Genomic DNA, 15,140 nt, shown 5'->3' with positions numbered 1-15,140 from the left:
AGTGGGCAATTGCCAGGCCCCACGCTGGGGGGGGCTGGGTGGGAGCGGAGTGCGCACTGCTCTGGCCAACGTGAGCAGCAGAGACCGGCAACTGGCCACATGATGCCTCCACTACAAGCTGCGAGCTGAGGCAGCCAGGCTGGGCGGCAGGAGCAGCCACTTTAAAAGTAAGAGTGTTCCTCCGTGCCTGGCTCTGTAGGAGGGAGGGGGAAGATTTGATTGGAGCGGGACTCCCGATGCTGAGGATGCCTGCCTCGGGGAGGAGGGAGTGCACTGGGATGGCGGGGGCGCTAGGAGGGCCTGCCTCAGGGGGCCAGGGGAGTGCACTGGGATGGGGGGGGGGGGCGCTAGAGGGGCCTGCCTCGGAGGAGGGGGGGGTGCATTGGCAGTTAGTGTGCAGTTCCAAACTAGACAAAGTGGTGCAACTTTGGCTCCCACCTCCTCTTTTTTTTATTTTATTTTTATTTTCCTTAGCTGAACAACTTTGGTGAGGGTGGGGGGGGGGGGGGGGGTGATCACAGATTCATTTTAGAGGGTCGCAGTATCACAAAGTTTGAGAACCCCTGTATTAGGTTACTACCACCTCCTCTTTCACATCTCATTAAGGCCTATTTTTTCCATGATGGCAACCAGAAAAGAATTTTTAGCAGGTTTACTAAATATAATATATTAGATAAAACTTGAACATTATTGATTCCTTCCCTCTCCCTTACTTCTGAATGATGCTTGACATCTTAGATTATAAACTCTTCAGGATAGCAACTATATCTCGTGTACCATACATAGTAGCATCCAAGAGCCATAAAAAGTGTGCTAGGTACTATACAAAGAAATTATGGTCCCTGTCCCGAAGAGCTTGTATAATAATATACCTCTTTATCCATAAATAACCTCTTGTGTTAGTATTGTTTTAAAAATATTACCTATACCCTTCCCCATATTTTTAGGGAATAAGATACGAAGCCTGAAAGTTCAACTCTGATATACCCATGATATACCAGACAATATAGAGTGGTTGTTGCTAAGTTTTTCAGTTTATTTACTATACAGTCATTTCATATCTTTCTCCAGAACTTTAGCTTAATGCCTCTATTTCTTACCTTCTGTTTTTCTCTCCTTTTCCTACATTCAGTGCACTGATGCTGAATGTGACTGTAGCTTTATTTCTGTTGCTTCATCTTGTCCATCCAACCACCTAGCAGCTTCTGAGTATCCTACAGTACCTTGTTCTGCCCCGTCAGGAACAGTGATTTCCACCCTGCTAATTCACTTATTCCTAATTCCTTCACAAGTACTTGGCAATGTGGGGAGAATTCCAGTTATTTGTGCTTGCTCTGCCTGAGACTCAGGCTTGCTAAAATTAACATAGAACAAGAAGAATGCAGCTCAGGATTGAGGATGCCATGAGCCACATGAGTGTGACTCATAAGACCTAAGCCAGCCACGAGTGTATCACTGCTGGAGAGAATCTTTATATTTAACTAGTGTTGTGAAATAAATTAGTTAAGTATTATAATGTGATCTGTTTAATGGTAAACAAGTCTTATTTTAAGACTTTTTTTTTCCCCCAAGAGGATCTTTATTGCTATGCTTTTTGAAGAAACTGAAAATTAATATTATCATTTTTAGCACAAGATAAAATATTTGACTGCAGCTGTTGTCTGAGTAGTTAGTGGAAAGAGCAGCTCAGATACGTGCCCTATTTCCTCAAAGCTAGATAAATTCATTTGAAAGAAAAATATGAAAGCTATTTTATTATTCCATCCCAGTTTAGAGATAACAAAAATGCAGTTTTCTTTAAAATGAAATTGTCCAGTTGACACACTATTCAGAATTAAGAAAAATGTTATTGTAAAAAGTACAAGACCGTTTTAAAAAGTAGATTGATCTTCAGAGTGTATGTACATACACCACCTCCCCCCCCCCCCCCCCCCCCCCCGCAGATCTGCGGATATCTGCTTTATATCCGCAGGTGTCTGCATCTGCAGGCATGGATGCAGATATCTGGGGCTCATTTTTGTGACTGGATAGGGATACAAATTTTGTATCGGTACAGGGCTCTCTCTCATATTCATGCATGTGTGTAAAATAATATAAATGCAAGTTTCATGTCTGAAAATGGAGCTGTAGTTGGTTGGTTTCATCAGTAACTGCTTTCTGGGCAGACTAACAGTAAAGGCATCTCGTGGAAGGTCTTGCATAACTGTGTGTGTTAATACAAATAAACTCCAGGGTTGGAGTGTAATTCCTTACAGCTTAGAGCCATCAAGGTACTGCATGTGTGATATTCTTCCCTGTTCTGTGGAACTCACTGCAGATATTGACAGACATGATGTCTGCAGTATACTACGTATATATGTAAAGCGGTGTCCCACTCACGTAGAGAAGCAATCACTTTGGAAATGGTGTCACCTGTATAGAAAGACTTCAGTGGTGATCCTTGCCCCAAGAGTCAGTGTGGTCAGATTTACACCCTAAGCAGCGCTGTACTGCAGGCCATGAGTGATCGTTGTATGTGCAATATCTACTGTTGTCAAGGCTAATTCCTCATTCTGGCATGATGACCGCAGAAGCAGGGGCCCGCAGAAGTACCCCAAAACCTTATCTTTCCAGGCTTTGGTATAAAACTTCCTCCCAAAATCTTAAAAACCTAGATTTTGGGGATAAAATCCTCTGCCACCATCAAGTGCTTTTGAACTCACAAACGGGGTGGACACTTGAAACCAAGCCCAGAGCACCCCAAGCTCTTTTCTCCAGAGAACTTGAAAAAGAGAAAATATAAACTGCAGTTTGTAGCTACTATCCCGTAGTCAGAGGCATGCGGATCCCACAGACAAATTTTCCAGGACAGAGAAATGAACTAATACCAGGTTAATAAAAAAAGAAAACTTGTATTATCAAAACAGTACTCCTGTTGCAAGTATAATGACTAGATGGAAAAAGTCACCAATTAGTATACTCATGGGGACTCCCACAGGTTAAAACTTTGTTACAAAAGAGAGGAAAACCCATTTCTAACAGCACAGACATCCAATCCAAAGTCCCACAACAGAAAACAATAAAACCTAACAGATTTATCTAAACTTTACCCTACTTACACATTTTTGAAGAATCTTATTCTTGGAGACAAACTTATGTTCTGTCTCCCTCAGTATCTAGAGTGCAAACTGGCCCAGAGACAAAGGAGGGAAAACTCAAAAATTCTGTTGTTTCAGTTTGAAATCCTTATCCGCCTTTCTACTGGCTGACTACTGCCTGGCTAGGTACTATTTACCGCTTAGTCCCCAGGGTGCTGGCCAACCCTCATGGCCATGACAACTGTAAATTGCCTAAATAGTAAGTTGGATGTAGTTTATAATGCCAGAAAGACCCAGGCAAAAGGATGCTGCCACATTTCACATTAATTGTAGTTCAGAATGTTTTTTTTTCTGAATAGCATATGTTAAGTTTGGCTAGTACTGTGTGACGGGGTGGCATTGCCCCGCACTGCACTTAAAGGAGTTCACCTGGCACCGGGGCGGAGTGGACCCCATTCCCGCAGCACTGCTGGGCATGCTCAAGTGTGAAGCCTGAGATAAAAGCCAGGGGAGGTAGCCGAAGGTTACCCCCCCCCCCCCCCCCCAAAAAAAAAAACACACCGGGAAAAAATTTTTGTTGAAGGCGGGGGGGAAAGGGGGGGCAAAGTTGAGTTAAAAAAAATAATTTAAAAAACCCCCACCCCAAACATGCTTCATTGGAAGGGGGGGGGCGGCCAGGAAGGGACCGGTGCTGGCTGGGGGGGGGGGGGGGGCTGGAAACAGCTAACAGGCAGGGGGGGTGGCAATGGGGCTGGCCAGGGGATATTGGGGGGGCAACAGGAAGCAAGGCTGGTTGTGAGGGGGTGCTTTGGGTGGAACGGGGCTGGCCGTGGGATATTGGGAGAGGAGGGATGGGCTGGAAGGGGGCGGGGCTGGCTGGGAGTAAGGGGGAGTGGGAAGCATAGCTGGGGGGGATCAGGGGCCGCGATGGTGGCTGGGAGGAAGGGGGAGTGGGAAGCAGAGCTGGCGGGGGCGGGGAGAGGTGCAGCGGCGCTGGCCGGGGGAGACAAGGAAGAGGAACGGGCTGGTGGGAAGCAGAGCTGGAGATAGTGGTGCAGGGGGCTGGCCGGGGAAGATCAGGAGGGAAAGTGGGGGAGAACTGGCCAGCCAGGGAGGGTGTGGTGAGCAAATTGGCCAGTGGGGAGCGGGGCTGACCTGGGCATTTATTTTCACATGAAATTTGAGTCAGCTGGGTAGTTGTGCTTCACAGGGACAAGAATATAGTGTCTGACTTCAGCGGGGCCAAATTTTCACTTAAGTAATGTTCCCTTTCCTTTTTTCCATCCATGTGTGAAATTTTATCTTCATCAAGGCATGTGCCAATGTGCACCATCAGTAGAAACCCATGTTGCTTGCTGTGGGTGCTGTATTAATCAGCTGGGCAGCTTTTGTCTCTTTCCTGGGTGGCTGCCCAAGTGCACAGCTTACAAGGAACACCGCGCAAGAGCTGCTTTTATTTGTTTCCAATATAAAATGCTTTATGTAACATGAGTATATCTGCATGTTATGGATCTTACACTATTTGAAATTTGGTGAGAACGTCTTACAACTTCTATTTATTACCTTTTCTTTGCAGGCAATAATAAATAGCACTATCACTCCCAACATGACTTTTACTAAAACATCCCAGAAGTTTGGCCAGTGGGCAGACAGCAGGGCGAATACTGTCTATGGCTTGGGATTTTCCTCTGAGCATCATCTTTCTAAAGTAAGTAAATCTCTTTTTTTTTTTTTTAAATGCCTGAGGGATACAGGAAAAATTCTTCAGTCAGGGTGATTTAGGAAGAGCTAGAATCAAATTTAGTATATATCTTGTATTTCCTTGACACTCTCTGAATCCTGCCTTTGTAACATGGAAAAGTGAGAAGGGCAACCATGGAAGCAGGCTTTTAAACAGCTTAGGTCAGGGGCTCTCAAACTTTGGGATACTACGGCCCCCTAAAATGCTAAATGAATGTGACACTCCCCCCCTCTCCCACCCTCACCAAAGTTAAGCAAAAAAAAGGAGGTGTGGGTGGGAGTCAAAGTTGCACAACTTTGTCCAGTTTGGGACTGCACACTAATCGCCAATGCACCCACCTCTCCCCCTGAGGCAGGTCTCCCTAGCGTGCCCCCCCCCCCATCCCAGTGCACTCCTCCTCCCCCTAAGGCAGGCATCCTCAGCATCGGGAGCCCCGCTCCAATCAAATCTCCCCCCTCCCCCCTGCAGAGCCAGGCATGGAGGAACACTCTTACTTTTAAAGTGGCTGCTCCTGCCGCCCGGCAGTTACCCCTTTCTGCCCCCCCTTCACTAGACTCTGCGGCACTCCTCACTCCCCTGCCCCTACCAGACATGGCAGGGGAAAATTGTCCCCACCGGGCTTCCCCCCGGGTATTTTATGTTTTTTATTTACCAGACGGAGCCTGCGGGGAAACATGAATTTTTTCAAGAAAAATAACGGATCCAGCTGTGACCCCCCTGTAAGTTGGTTGCGACCCCCTAGGGGTCACTACCCACAGTTTGAGAAACATTGGCTTAGGTAATACCCATGAATTCTGTTTTAAAAAATTGTTAGATTTTTAAAACTTTTTGCAGAGGGTAAAATGTCAGATTTTTCTTTTGTGACTTGTCATATAAGATTGTCTGTCTGAATTTTTTCTCTGTAAGAAACCAAAGCATGTATGTGGAAATCAATTTACCCTTTTCTTTTGAGGAAGAAGCTTCAGGCCCTAAAATAAAATAGTGTTTTTTGTTTTGTTGTGGCTTTTTTCCCCTGTATTTGGATCCCATCAGTAAAATAGTTGCCCACACAGACACACGCTTCCCAATTGTAATAGTCTCAAAAATTTGTCTTTTAACTTTTCCACCAGTCTTTGCTTTCTAACTATTTTTATTATAAATGTTTTAAAATTTGGAAAGAGAAAGTTAGAAAAACATTGAGGGGAAAAATAAAACTAGTTTTATTATTAGTGTAGAAAATTCTGGTAGATTACCAGCAATATTGAGGAAATCTCTTATGGAGTATGAAAAACTTTTGTTGTCTTGCTCGAAAAATGAAAATCCACTTTCATAGGTGAAAGAAAGTTACTCACATTTACCAGAGACTAGCAGCCCTCTTCATATAGATACCCATTTAGCAGTGCTTTCCTCTCGTGTGTTCTGCTATTGTAGCCCAGAATCCTGTGGATTATCTCTGGGCAAAGTGTTTGTACTAGTGGATTGCGCTATTGGAAAAGGGCTATAACCTCTAACACAGTTTGAATGTTCGTCTTTTCAAAGATATGGAAAATTTTAAATACATTAATCAGTTTTTGGAACATCCCTGTGGCTGAAAGAGACCCAGATCAACTGAAAAATTTAGTACCAGTCAAAATGAGAATAAACGTTAGGCCTCCTTTCCATGTATAATGTGCCTTATTGAGTCCCTTTCAGAGAAGCCTAAGAGAAAGCAACAGAGATACTATTTGTCCATTTGACAGGTCCTTCAGGTATGACAGAGTGAGAGAGTGTTAATCCATGTGAAGGCATCAAAATGCTGCTATTAAAAAGTCCTTGCTACAGCTACATTAAGCCCTTCCTATAAGTGCTGCTGTGTTTACCAGAAAAAATGACAGTTTCATTCATTTTTCTGCTCTGAACACAAATGTTGATACAGAAAGATGCTTTCCTGCATCTAGCACAGCTTGAGGAGTATCACCTATACTGTGTAATTAGTATATTATTAATTATGTAGGATTTTAAAAGATGTTTTTGATAACACTCATGTTGAGTTGATAGCCAAGGTTTTGTTCTAGTCAACAAAAATTAACTTGGTTAGTATTTCAAATGATGTTGTCAGTGTTGCAGTTTGAACATCACTGGCATCTTATATTCAGAACTCCCTCCTACCTCTACCCCAGGCTCTCATACACAACAAGACTGAAGTTTAAAAAAAAAAAAACCACTGACAAACAGCTTTAATTTTCAGATAGCAAAATGCAAGAAAAGATTATAAAATCTTCTCAGCAGGGGAAAGAAACCTTCACTTTTTCATCACAATCTATTCAGTCACTTTTGAATGAGAGTTTATTTAATAGACACTGGACTGAGGCATAGTAGACATGAGGTGTTGCATTCCTATGTGACTTCAGGCAATTCACTTGTTGTGTCTTGTCTTTTTTTGGAACAGTGACAACCTCTCACTAGATGCTTGTACAGTGTCTAATGGAATAGGACTTCCTTTCTGATTGGGGATTCAGGATGTCACAGAATTAGTTCAGTTAATTTAGTTTCCAAAATTCCTGAAATAATTTAAAACTTTATTACCTGTATCTCCAGTTTTAATATTCCTTTTCTGGCTTTGTGATGATCAGTGCCCATAGATGCGTTGTTTGATTTTCTGTTGTCTGAATTACATACATGTACAGGAGCCCTACTTTAGTTAGGGTCCCATTGAGCTAACTACAGTACAAGCATAGCACAAAGAGTTCTTGCCTCACACAGCTTACTTTTTAGGTTTGAGTAGACACTGTAGATCAGGCCTGGGCAAGATGCGGATCTGGCCCACCTAACATTTGGATCCAACCCGCAGACTGCATCTGACTGCTTTATATTTATATCCTGCTGCCTGTGCCACCAAATTTCCAAGGGGTAGCTCAGGCAGCAGGATCCTATTTAAATGGCTCAAGGCTCCCAGTCATAGCGCTACCCTGGCAGGGGCCAGAGCTGCAAGCCTTTTAAATAGCTGCAGCAACCCCATCCAGCTGCCAGGCAACGCAACAACAACAGGATGAGGAGCCGGGAGCCCTTTGTGGCTTTTAATTCAAAGCCTCCAGTCCCATGGAGTTCGTGGGGGGGGAGGAGCTAGTCCCCAGCTCCTCTCCTCTCTTCTGCCTCAAGCCCTGCCGCTTCTGGGGGTGGAGCCTGCCCATGACCACACACCAAAATTCATGAAGTGACCCCCTTGCAAAAATTGTTGCACACCCCGTCTGTAGATGGATTAAAGAGACAATTAAGACAGAATGGTCAAAGTAGCCTTAAAATATGTATCTTTTTCGTAATAAGTAGCATTCTCAGCTTCCTACTTGCCTGATCATTGCCTATTCATTTAGCAGGTGTTCTACTTTCTCTAGGTAAGCAATAAATTATAAAAATTAGGCTAATATTTTCACTTTGTGGACTGCTTTCTCTTGCGCTGGTGTTACTGCACTCCCAAACCAGTCATCCAAAAGGAATAGCTTCTTTGCTCAACATAGCAGCTATTGTAATCATCGCTTTGAAAATCACCAAGTTGAAAATACTAATACAATTACTAATACTGAAAAATAACAGGAGGGAAAGAAACTGGATCTGGAATCTCTGATGGTGAGACGCCATCTGAATGTGCAAATGTATAACCTTGAGGAGATAAGAGCTATAAATCAATCTTAAGATAGGAAGATGGAATGAAGAATCTCTGTTCAAACATATCTGTTAATTTTAAACATCAATTTCTCTTAATTCCTGCAAACAGATGGGCATACATTTCTCTCGAGTTGTTCTTTGGGAAAAGGCATCTGTTACTGATGGTTAAGGTGAAAAATGCCCTTGATGAAAGACTCCCAACCTCTTTTTTTTCTTGAACCAAAGAGTTTGACAAAATTCCTAGTGGTGTTTAATTGTATGTTTCAGGAAAGAGGTGTTACCTTAGTCTTCTGACTCATTCTCTTAAAATCACCTGCCTCTGAGACTTGAGAGGAAAGCGCTGTAATATTCTGCATGCTTTCTCACAACTCCAGGCAAATAAATCTGAGTTTTAGTGAAGATTGATCCAGTTTCAGTGAGGAAGATACCACGTTCCTCTAGACTTTAGAACATCTACAGAAGACTTGTCTACAATAGCTGAGCAGTTAACTCTTATTCATAATTACTTTCATTCTGAGAAACTTGTGCCCTCGTTTCCATTTCAAAGATGCTTGTGAACAAGTTGGGTTTTATTTCAAAACCACTGAGGAAGTTGTGTAATACAATAGCAACTTCCATTCCCTCTAAATCCATGCTATCCTATTCTATTTTTTTTGTAAAGTTTACCAGTACCAAAGACATTTAAAAGCTTCTGCAAACTTTTCAGTCAGATGCTTCTTGAAGACTATTTGTCAAAGTGGTTGTGGTGTAAAAAGAAAATATTTGCTTGGATACCCCAATTAAACCAGTGCTCATCAGTTTTAAGTACATTAAGCTATTATCTCTGTAATTACGTTACGTTATTAAAATTGCTTAAAAGACTAATTTCATCCAGTAGGTTCAAATTTAAAATTTTTAATTCAGAATAATTTCTCAGTCTGTATTAGAACTATTTGAACAGTTTTCAGGAAGAAGACCCTGTGCTAGAAGCATATATCTTTTTATGAAAATGTATAGGGGAAAAAAAGTATGAAAAGTAATCCTTGAAACTAATCTGAACTAAACATATATAATGAAACAAGTTCATCCCTTCATGTAAATCTATTGACTTCAGTGGAGGTACATTACAGATTACTTTGGTTTCATTATTCCTATTGGTTTTTCTTTAATCAGCAGTTTGAGTGTCATTTGTAGCCAAGGTATGGGGAGAAATTAGTATATTTTCACAGGAGAAAGGCTTAAGGCCATTGAAAGTCAAGGGACTCCCATTGATTTCACTGGGTTTTATATCCATGCTGATGTTTGTAAGGAGGAAGATGAATGTCAAATGCCAAGGAAACTTTTTAGGGTACCTAAAACACTTAATTAAAAATGTTTGCGGTAGCATTTTCACTGTCATTTGTGTAAAGCATTATATTTTGTTGGTACATAACAATTTTTATGTGGCTGTTTACTTATGGGGACATCTGTATTGCTCACATACAAATAGATTTTTAAGAGCATGGAAACTCAAGTAACACAAACAATACCACACAATTTGGTTAAATGATATTTCTCAAGAGAAAAGAAAAAACCTTGGCTGAGTGTGTCTATAGTGATCTTATTTTGTGAGAGATTTTTGTAACAGTTGTTTTGTATATATACTATAATCTTTTTAAAAATGCATACCTTCAGTTTGCAGAAAAATTTCAGGAATTCAAAGAAGCTGCACGCTTAGCAAAGGAAAAATCTCAAGAAAAGATGGAGCTAACAAGTACACCTTCACAGGTTGGTTTTATGGTTTGATCTTAGCTCAGATCTTGATAAAATTCTACTGATCTATTTTTATATTTTAAAGGTTAAACCTCTCTGGAACAGCAACTCCATGGTCCAGCATGATTTTTAGTGAGCCAGTTGTCCAGTTACTGTGGGTGTGACCAAGTTTCCCATGTTCCCATAAAGTTTGCTTACCACCAGTCCTGGCTCTCAATGTTGTATGATGTTCTAATTTGCCCCTAAAAGTCTTCTAACAGCCCAGTAAACAGTGGAAGTGTTGGTAATGCTGCTAGACAATATTGACGTTTATGGTTCAGCAAATTGTTTAGCTCAGCACCTGTCATGTCCCGCGGGTGCTGAACTAGAAGTTCAGCTTGTATGTGGCAGGCAGTGACCATTGTGTAATGTAAGTTGTCACATTTGAATATTAACACAGGCAGGGCTGGACTGAGGCATGGGCGAGCCAGGCAGCTGCCCAGGGTGCCAACCGATGGGGGGGGGGGGGCCTGATGGCAGTTGTAAGGGGCATGCAGCATCCCTTACAGCTGCCATCATGCGCCGCGCACCCGGCTCCTGCGGCGCCAGCCAGCAGCGCCCTTCCTCCCATGGCTGCGGGGCCCTGCATGGCCCGACGCACGCACCAGCAGCGCACACCAGGCTGGGCTGCGCAGCGCATGTGCCATGCGCCCCGGGGGCGGGTTCCGGGGTGCGCGCCAGTGGCCATAGCCGGCCCGCGTATGTGCCCTGCGCCCCCAGGGCGGGCCCATGTGCCCTGCGCTGCGCCCCGGGGGCGGGGGTGGCACCACGCATCCGGACCTAGGGCACCAGAAGGGCTCGGGCTGGCCCTGAACACAGGCCATAAGACTTAATTCTTGCTTTAAGCTGCACTTGAACTAGAGCATTTTATCCCATTGTAGCCTTGTTTCTCTTTGTGGCTTTTTGGCATCTAGGAAAACGTGCTTGAATAAACAGACTTAAGTAATAATCACTTGTACCTCAGCAACCAGTGATTTTGAGTACTGAGATTAGTTTGTCTGTCTGACAAGATGAAGTCCAGTAGAGAACTTCCCAGTGGTGGGTGGGTGCAACAGTTTGAGTTTAGAATTTCTAAAAAAACAGATTCTTATAAAGCTGTTTTAGTCTTGACAGTGTGAGCTGTCGATTATATTTCACTTGAAGTGCAGTCTCCCATGAAAATGCTACTCTTTTCCTATGCATTATCGATAAGTGTTTAAGCAATTGGTCATTCTGTTTTCTAGTGTGATTTGATGATCTGTTGTAGGTACCAGCTAGTTCCTCCATCTTGTGCTTTATCTGTTAGAACATTAATCCGTAAGCATTCAAGGTAATTTGCTTAGGAGTTTTAAATGACCTGGAAACAAGTACAGTAGACTCTGAGTTAGGATTGGTCAGCTAAACATCTCATTTGGTACCAGAAGTACACAAACAATGGAGACCAAATAAACTACAAAAAGGAAAGAAGCATTTTTCTTCTGCATAGCTGTAGTAAGTCAATGTTCAGTTGTAAAACTTTTGAAAAAACAACCAAAATGCTTTTTGTTCAGTTATGTTCACTCTCCATCCCTGAGCTGTTTGTTACTCCAAGGATCTACTGTAATGCTTTTGAGTGCCAAGCCCCATCCCTCTATCTCACACAGTTTTCCCTTAAGACTCGTAACCATTGATTTTTCCAGTTCCAGTTATGGAAATCTTCCCTCCAGATTTTAGCAATATACTGAATGCTGCTTAGCTGTGTTCCCTCTAAGATTTTCCATCCATGAGCGGACTGCGTTTTGTCACGTGCGCTTCTTTCAGGATGTGTGCCACCATTGCACCCACCAGTCTTTTGTGTGTGTGTGTGTGTGTGTGTGTGTGTGTGTGTGTGTGTGTGTGTGTGTGTGTGTGTAAATGTTATACAAGAAAGAATACTAAAACAGCCCTTTCCCAGACACAAAGAATAAAAAGGGCTGTTAAATCAGCACTTGCACCCACGCATTTTTATTATTATGGCTAATCCTAAGTGCCAGTGTCCTGTATTTGTCCCGCTGTTGACCACCCCTCCACTATGTTGTTTGTCACCATACACAACACAGAAGGCCTTACAGTCATTCTGAAGAAAATGAGTGCTGCTTAACAAATGAGCCTGTAAATAATGAATTGTGATGGCTGCTGCAGGTACAAGGACAATCCCATTTAAATTAACTAGGTGGGAAGTAAATTGTGTATCCTGTTTCAAAACAGCTAATTTTGATATTTGGCATGTCGACACGATGTCAAAATAATGTGCTATTTCAAGCCATCCCTTATCCCTCGTGCAACAAGGTTAACCGGGGTAGTGAGAGAGAAAAATATTTTGAAATAACAGGTGGCTTGTGTAGATGTGGGGTAGCTATTTAAGGATGCCTCCGGTATCCTGAAAAGGCCATGGGTGTAGATGCACCTTTAGTGTTTTTTATAAACAGGGTGGGGTTTTTTGGGGGAGGGGTTAAGTGTTTTATAGTATGCTGCCATGCCAGTGTTCAAAGTGGATGTTTAGGCCCTGGTTCTCAGTTTTTGTAACAATGGAGGGATTAATGTCCTAGAATCGTAGGACTGGAAAATCTTACCTCCATATCCCTGCACCTTGGAAATACTGAAGTCAGCCTGAAGTAACCAGGCCATTCATGGCATGCTTTGTTAGGGATCTGCCTTGAAATTGAAGCAACACATGAGCTGGAATTGTTGGGCTTTACAAAGTCATTATCCAGAACAGAACTGTACTGTGAAGTGGCATTGTGAGTTCCATGTTTACCTATCAGTTGACTTCCTTATTATATTTCCACACTTTTAGAAGTAAATAGATGGGGTTTTGTCAATGCTGCATAGTACTATTTTATGGAGGTTAGGTCCATAAAAGGCTATTAGCCAGGGGATAGAAATGGTGTACCCTGGCCTCTGTTTGTCAGAGGCTGGAGAAGGATGGCAGGAGACAAATCGCTTGATCATTGTCTTCGGTCCACCCTCTCTGGGGCACCTGGTGCTGGCCACTGTCAGCAGACAGGCTACTGGGCTAGATGGACCTTTAGTCTTACCCAGTACAGCCGTTCTTATGTTATGTTCTTATGTACTTGATATCTGAAAGTGAATCTCAATTTTTTTTTTGTCCTACATCATTGTGAGAGCTAGAGATTTTTATGCACCAAATTCTGTCCTCAGATTCTCTTCTGTCATACTCATAGAACCCCACTGAAAGTAATACAGCTTTCATGATCACTCCGCTTTTAATATATGTTGTAAAACTCCTCTGAAATGAGGAGTACACTCGTGGCTGTCTGACAGAATTCCTGGTTGCATGGTACCTGCAGGACAAATACTACAAGGAACTACAGTGGGTTGGAGAGAATGGTGAAATCTCAAGAGTCTGGCCTTAAACAAAAACCCAATGTTTACTGGGAAAAGCCTTCCAAAAGAAAGTGACATGCTAGCATATTAATTTGTGTGAGCAAACGTAAATGTTTTATAGATTCTAGTATTTACTTTCATAGCTGTCATCTTAATGCTGTTCACAGCCAATATTACATAGGGAGACTTAGTAGATATTGTCAGCTAGAGAGAGGACTGAACTTCTTAGTAAGAAAATACCATTACAAATCTGGAAACTGTACTAGTCACATGAGGGCAAAATTTTCAAAAATGGGTGCCTCCCATTAGTCTCCTAAACCATTCAGCGCTGTAACGGATGGCTTACTTGGGTATAAAACTGCTAGCTCTACCTCAGAAGTTTCTTGGATTCTGTCTAAACGAGTTGTGAAAGGCATCTGGATGGGATTTTTCTTTTCAGTTAAGATTACTTCACTTTTCAGTGAATGTACTCACTACGAGCAAATGGTGCATAATGGGAGAACCTTTTAATTTTTTCATTATCATAAGACAAAGATAAGAATTTACCATCATGTATTTTGATAGTTTTTCTTATGATAAATTGCACTCACTTGTCCTGTTGATAGCATTATCCTTGCCCGCCCACTACCTGCATGAGGACTACTTCTGAGATTGCATAGCTTGAAACAGCTTTTAGAGAGCCATGGAACATTACGCTACGTAGGAGCCAGGGATTGGCATTAAGTCTTGGACTAGTGTATAGAACTAGCCCAATATTTAAATTGGCTGGCAATTGTGAAAGGAAAAAAAACTGGCTTTGGATCCAGCAAAATTTTTTATTTCTGTTTTGAACAGATGTGATTGCTCTTAGTAATATTAAAGGAAATTTCAAAATAAAGTTGTTTAGAACCAAAAATCAAAATGTTTTGTTTTGAAGATGTCAGAATGAACTGTTCTAGATTTTTTTTTTCAGATATGTTTTGATTTTTTTATCTCCCAAAATTGATGACATCATGAATTTATGAATTGTTTTGGAATCTCAATTCATGCTCCTCTCCCAAAGGTTCTGGATGAAAAATTATGCTTAGGTGTGCCGAAGTTACTACTTTTAGAGTCCAGTATCCTGCAACCCTTCAGACTGGAGACTACCATTTTATATCAATTATGAGCAAAATATTCTTTGGATAAAACTTTATTTCTTCTTTTGAACACTGGTAGAACATCAAACTTTAAAGCTTAGAAAGTTATGATTTGTAAAGTAGGATTTGAAGAACTAAGTGAGCCTTACGCCTCCAATTCAATAAAGCATCAGGATCTTTTTAAAAATGTTGAGCATAGTTTATCTTTAAAATGTGGCATACAAAACACATCAGGTGGTATATTTTATAATAGGCAATCTCCATCTCCTAGAGCAGGAAGGGACCTTGAAAGGTTATTGAGTGTGGTCCCCTGCCTTCACAGCAGGACCAAGTACCATCCCTGATGAATTTTTTCCCCAAATCCCCTCTGCAAGGATTGAACTCACAACCCTTGATTTAGCAGGGCAATGCTCAAACCACTGAGCTATCCCTCTCCCCCACAATAGACATTTTGTTGTTTTGTAAACA

The 15,140-nt window shown here is 42.0% G+C and overlaps 1 protein-coding gene across 2 annotated transcripts in view; it reads left to right on the top strand.

The window, feature by feature from the left end:
- HOMER1 (homer scaffold protein 1) overlaps positions 1-15,140 on the top strand; it is a 168,949-nt gene that overhangs the window by 59,007 nt on the left and 94,802 nt on the right. For both annotated transcript variants that reach the window (XR_012904870.2, XM_006119144.5), the window contains exons 3-4: positions 4,654-4,785; positions 10,093-10,185. Coding sequence is in view for 1 of the 2 variants with exons in the window: in XM_006119144.5 (XP_006119206.1) it covers positions 4,654-4,785; positions 10,093-10,185 (225 nt within the window). In the remaining variant the exon portion in view is untranslated. The remainder of the gene's footprint in view (positions 1-4,653; positions 4,786-10,092; positions 10,186-15,140) is intronic.

The sequence above is a fragment of the Pelodiscus sinensis genome, chromosome 6, assembly GCF_052426305.1.
Source record: "Pelodiscus sinensis isolate ZL-2025 chromosome 6, ASM5242630v1, whole genome shotgun sequence".
NCBI classification, from domain to species: domain Eukaryota; kingdom Metazoa; phylum Chordata; order Testudines; family Trionychidae; genus Pelodiscus; species Pelodiscus sinensis.
Note: the sequence above shows the minus strand (reverse complement) of the source record. Positions and strands in the feature narration are given on the sequence as shown.